This window comes from Octodon degus, unplaced genomic scaffold (genome assembly GCF_000260255.1).
Source record: "Octodon degus isolate 3935 unplaced genomic scaffold, OctDeg1.0 scaffold00061, whole genome shotgun sequence".
NCBI classification, from domain to species: domain Eukaryota; kingdom Metazoa; phylum Chordata; class Mammalia; order Rodentia; family Octodontidae; genus Octodon; species Octodon degus.
The window spans coordinates 8269414-8275413 of record NW_004524637.1 but is presented as its reverse complement, the minus strand read 5'-3'; the positions used below and the strand labels follow the sequence as shown (position 1 = coordinate 8275413).

The 6000-nt window shown below is 46.6% G+C and overlaps 1 protein-coding gene across 5 annotated transcripts in view; it reads right to left on the bottom strand.

Annotated features, from left to right (window-relative positions):
• Positions 1-6000, bottom strand: part of LOC101563666 (cell cycle control protein 50A) — a 46761-nt gene that overhangs the window by 17068 nt on the left and 23693 nt on the right. For 4 of the 5 annotated variants that reach the window (XM_023718684.1, XM_023718683.1, XM_023718682.1 and 1 more), the window contains exon 2: positions 2379-2486. The exons of the other annotated variant lie outside the window; for it this stretch is intronic. In XM_023718684.1, the coding sequence (XP_023574452.1) occupies positions 2379-2486 (108 nt within the window). The remainder of the gene's footprint in view (positions 1-2378; positions 2487-6000) is intronic. 5 annotated transcript variants of the gene reach the window in all.

Sequence of the window (6000 nt, the reverse complement as noted above, 5' to 3'; positions counted from 1 at the left end):
TGCTAAGTACTGTGAATTCCACTGGTTTACAATTGATGAAAACAGTAAGTGAATTCTATAAGTACTTAACAAGGTAAAGATGGTTCAATTATAAATGAGATTAAAAAGTAAAAGTACCATTTACATTAAAAATAACCCTATTAGCCTACTCTGAGCTACTTTCAACCTAAGATTTTCTCTGATGAAGTTTGCTGTTTATTCAATTTATACCAATTCTTCAGACGGATAACAGCCCAACTGTCATTTAGGGTCCAAGCAAATACTGACTGAGTAAAGATGTAAAACTTGTCAGCAGAACGCTCTACTATTTGCAATGAATAAGCTGGTAATAAAGTATGTCAACAATGAGACACTACACCATAACCAAGAGCCAGGTGTGGTGGCGCCCGCCCGCCACCCACAATCCCACCACTCAGGAGGCTGAGGCAGGAGTACGGCCATGAGTTTGAGGCCAGCCTGCACTACCTAGTGAGATCCTATCTCAAAATCAAGAAGAAATAGTTTCATATATTTAGAGGAGCAAACTTCAACATAATTTAAGCCAGAAAGGCTAGCTTACAAACAGTGCAGCCATTTAAACGTTAAGACACCATCTCAAAGGAGTTAAAATTCTTAGAAGTAGCAAAATTATTAAGCCATTTTCTTCTAATTGCTTCCTCTATTTTTGTACCTTTGCCTTAAGTAAAAGGAATTCAGTTATGTAACAAATGCTTTATTGGATTTCCTACTTTCCTACAAGCTATCATTAAAACTTGATGCACAGAGCGTGGCACAAACCTGCAAGCCCAGCACTGGGACACTGAGGTACGAGGCTAAGCTGGAGCCTGTCCCAGCAACTACTGCTTAGCCGCAGCTTAGTGAACTGGCCCTGGGGGACAGGGGTGGCCCTGGATTCTCACTGTCAAAGCACCGTGTGCATGTTCCCATTACATGAAGGAACTGTTTGTAAGAAGACTGTGTTTAGTCAGGAGCATCTCAAAACTGTCCCACAGAAACAAAATACGTAATGGGGGGGGGGGGGGGGTCCAGTTAAGGATCAGTACAGGGCCAGACAAGGTGACACTCATCTGCGGTCCCGCACACAGACGCTGAGGCAGGAGAACAGGTGAGAATTCAAGGCCACCCACCCTGGCTACACAGGAAGTTCACAGTGAGGTCTTGAAAAGAACAGAAAAATAACCCACAGCTTAAAGGCTGGTGCTGTCACTCAGGTCCAGAGTGGAGGCCCTGGGTTTGATCCCTAGTACAACTACAAAATAAAAACACAGAGTTCAGTAAATTCAATTTGTGAACTGAAGGTTTTTTTTAAAAAGGAGCTTGCTTCAGTAAATACTGGGACAAAATAATCTACTTTAGGATCACTGTCATTGCTTAAAAAGCTGGTGCAACTCAAAGTTTCTAAAAAAAACCAAAGAACCTACAAGAGTGAATCTGAGGCTGATCACTTCTGCAGAGGAAAGCTCTGATGTTGGTGCTCTGAATGGGAGAGGCGGTGGCTCTGAATGGAAGAGGTGGATGGCTGTTGGGATCACCCCGCGGCTTGGCTCACTGCTTCAAAAGCAACTTTCTTCCCAAATCAGTTGACATGTTTTCCGAAAGGCAGCAGGCCCACCCTGCATCTTGATGTAAGAGCACTCAGAGCCCCCAGGCGGCGGCCACCTTGGGCACTGGCAGCCCATCGCTGCCCTTGAATTAGAATCTGGACCACACAAATTCGGTGTGTGTTACAGTCATTCTGTTCCCTGCTCCAGCTGCAGGCAGAGGACTGCACAAGCTGGTCTTTCTACACCTACTCTGATCTGTAGGATTTTTAGCTTGTGTTCAAGTACTAGGAGGGGCAGACCACTGTGTGTGTGTGTGGGGGGGGGTGTATGTGAGAGAGAGAGAGCGCGTGCACACATGCACTATATCAAAATACAAAATAATCAGTAAGTTTTAGTGTTTCCTTCTTTGTAATGCTTCACATATCACCAAAAACTTCAATTAAATAAAGGAAGAATTAATATTTATTTTCTGAAGTAAAGTGTTTTACAACTGAAAGTATGCAAAACAATGTGAGCAGTAACTTTAAACAAGTAAATGGAGTCATAAATGACACAACATTGATTTACGTAATTATAACACTTTCTAGTGAAAGGATAAAATTTCACCTCAAATATTTTCCACAAAGTACTAAGCAAACCACACAAGTAAATGTTTAATTATCAGACAAAAATGTAACACCCAAGCTTTTAAAACAGTCTTTCTCAAAAATGTATGGACTCCCAATAAATTAAATTGCCTTTTCTAACCCCCCACCAAAAAAAAGTAAAACAACAGAACACCATCAGTACTCTGTAAAGCACGGCTCTTCTCACACCTGACTTGGAAACACAGACCTCAAATGCCTTTTCCAGCGTGAAGTTAATGGTGCAAACACAAGGTGTCACATTCGGGGACAAACACTTATTGCAGGGGCTGGAAGGCTCCGTTCCGGTGTAATCGATCTGTAAGAGAAAACACAGCTAAGCTCTTCTGTGCAGACAGCGGAGACAAAGACCATCCCAAGTAACCTGCTAGTAAGAGGCAGAGCAGCTCCTCTGGGGCAACCTGTAGCCGACTAAACTGTACTCAAGGTCCCTGGTTTACACTGGCAGTGTGAGGTATGAAATGCTGCCAAGTGTCCTCAGCTGTAGCCTTCCCAATCAAAATCCTCTCTCCAAAAAAAAAAAAAAAAAAAAAACCTCTCTCCTTTGTACCAAGGAAAACATAAAATCATAAACAAAAAGTTCAAACGGTATAATATAGTCATATTAAATAGCTATAAATCTACACTACTATAATTCTAACAGAGATCAATAAATCTGCTTTTCCTCTTAAGTACTAGAATCTTAAACACTTCCAGTTACCTTAGCATTCTGTACACTTCCATTCTTAAAACAATTAGGTTTTTAAGAGCTGCCGGTTTTCCAAAACCTAGTATTGAACCTGTCTTCCCTCTGTCCTGGGCGCCTGACAGAGAGTGGTTCCCAGGCTCTCCCCAGGCAACCCGATCATCTCTTTTTCTTTTTCTTTTTAAACTGTATTTAGTACAGGGGCTATAGGAGCTACAGGGTCTCACTACATATATCGGACTCATAGTAATTCTCCTGTGTTCAGCCTCCCAAGGGCTGGGATGACAGGCACGCACCACCATGCCCAGTCTCAGTCACTATCTCAGCTTGCCCTGGGAGCGGGGCTGCCATAGTACGCCTGGGGATAGAGCCCAGTCCGTGTCTGCTAAGCAGGCGCTTTAGTCCCCTGAGCTATCTGGCCAGCCCTGATCTCTTACTCATAAACCCCTTGATTCACACCAGAGTTAGTACTAATAAGATGGTTTGGGATGGGTGTTGATCACTAAAACACTAATCACGCTGTCAGTGGCTCTGGCCCAGCCGACCCTCCGTGAAGGGAACGTTGATCCACCCTACCCAATCCCAAAATCCTGACCTTCAGTCTGGCACTGACCTGTGGGCAGCTCTCCAGTGGGCAAAGCCAGGATGTGCTAGGAGGGAGATGTGACTTGACTGCACAGGGACAGGACATGGGACCCTTTCTCCTACAGGAGGGGACAGGGCATCTTGGAACCCCCTGAACTGGAGTCAGTTGGAACCAGCTGGAACCAGCTGGCAAGAAGTATGCAGGGCCCAGACTGGATTGGTGGCTGACCCAGGGTGGGTGACTACTTGGGGACCATGTCATTAAACCGGGGGGCATCTGCTGCTAATTCACAGTGTTCAGTCAGAACTGGACCACACTATGCCACAGAGGGAAAACTGGTAGAAGACTGACTAGCATTTCTCCTGAAAAGAAAGATTTGAATAGACCCACCAAAGAAGGACAAAGAAAAAAGAAAGGGACCACTAGAGAAGAAACAAGGCATAAAACACAAGGCCCATTTAAGGACAGTGAACAAAACAGCCTGGATTTATAGCAAGTTTTGGAACAAAATGAGACAAGGAATCGAAGGTAAACTGGAGCCATAAATGATAAACGACGCTCGACTAGCTACTAGCGTCAAACGTGTACTAAGTATACGCAGGCAGCACAAGCGCTTAACATACACTGCCTCACTCAGAAACCACAGTGGCCCTGCACAGCTTGTTCCGGCCCTCCTTATCCTAAACGAGGACAGAGCGGGGTGTTGCTCAGTGGAAGGGCATGTGCTTGGGATGAACAGAGCCCTGGGAGGAGGAGAGGCGGCAGCTGTGACTCGGCCAGTCAGGAAGGCTTGGTAATTCTGCACAGTCGCTCACCTACTAAATCTGAGCAGGAGCCATAACCCAGCCCTTCCTGTTTCCAACACCCACGCTCTTCCCACCACCCTCCCTCTCACCATGGTCTGACGTACAAACTCAGGGCCTTCAGGTCATAAGAAGGAAGAGAAGCCTCTGGTGAGTAACTGACACGTCTGCGTTCTTGCTAAGCAGGCAGCACCCAAGTGCGCCCGCAAGTGCTGGGGAATCTCCTCAGGGACACAGAGCTCTCCTTCTTTCTTCAGGGGCTAGAGAAGCGGGTCCTTCCTCTCCCTGAGCCCTCACAGCCAGCCCAAGGGCACAAGACCCAGAGCCGGCAACCAGACATGCCCACACCGGCCATAGACCCGGAGGGGCAGGCCACAAGTGCCCAGGACCCCACCACCGCCAGGGCAGTCGCCTCCGTGGCGGCGCCTCCAGCTGCTCACGCTCCCAAGCTCCGCTGCCTGCCTGCCTCCAAACTGGAGTCCTTGTGCTCCTCACCCAATCTCCTTCTTCCAATAAACTCCCTGAAAGCTAAGTAGCCCGAGTCGCATTTCATAACCTAAATTTCATAACCTGCAGGATAAATAAGGAACTGAAGAGGTTCTTTAACAGAGCACTGATACTAAAGGTACACCAGCAACTCCGAGGCTAGGAAGACTCCTGAGCGCCCCAGCACAGCGCGATCACCCACTTGCCTAACACTAAAGCGCGCCTGTGCAGTTGGGCTCTGAGGTCTCAGGCTAGCACCTTCTACTTAGAGCTCTGGAAGTCTCTGTAAAATCAAGAAAAACTAATATAGAAAAGTCATTAAAGGGCCCGGGGAGATGGCTCAGTGGAATAAGCGCTTCCCTGGCAAGTGCAAGGGCCTGAATTCAATCCCCGGTTCAAAAAAAAAAAAAAAAAAAAAGTCATTAAAACGCATCGGGTATCTTGGTACAAGTACCGCGGAAACACAACTGAGCCTAGCAGTCAGCAAGTCTCTGTAAAATCAAGAGATGTCACAGCACAGCACAAAGCAAATGCAGCTCTGAACGAGGGCCTCGCACATCAACAGACCCAAAAGGTACATAAATGTAGAACTTCAAATAGAGTTCTGAATTAGAGGTAAAGATCCTGAAACCAACCGGGGTTCTTCAGATATCTAATCATTCTTCAGCATACATTCATAAAACTGGCCATCAAACCGAGAAAAACTTAAGTCTGGGGGCAGGGTAGAACAGATCACATGGCACAAACTAAAGGTCTTGCCACATTAAGCCACTGTGCGCGCCACGCTGTGGCCTTTCAGCCCAGATGGGGATGGACAACATGTGGATCACTGTAGAGCCCTTCCAGACTGCTTCCTATACAGCAACCGCCTCAGATGCTGGTGCCACATGAGGGCCACAGCTGCAGCCAAAAAGACAGCAGTTGCAGCAGATGGCACGCAACACGAACCTGCCCCAGGTAACAACAGAAAACGAGTTGTATGAGCTTATGAGTTATGACACACAGAAGCAAGTAGTCACTGAGAATGCTCTGGCACCAAGAGAAAGCTGGCTCTTAGAGGATGAAGTAACTGGCCATGTCCTTCCCTCAGGGAATATAAGATGAAGTACACTGCTTCCTATACAACTGTCAAAATACATCACTAGGGCAACCCACTGAGGCCCCTGCCTCTCGGGAGCTTCGCCTATGTTCTATTCCTACTCTCCAAGAAGCCTCTCCTGCTCTTAACCTTCTCTGTCCTCTGGAACTCATT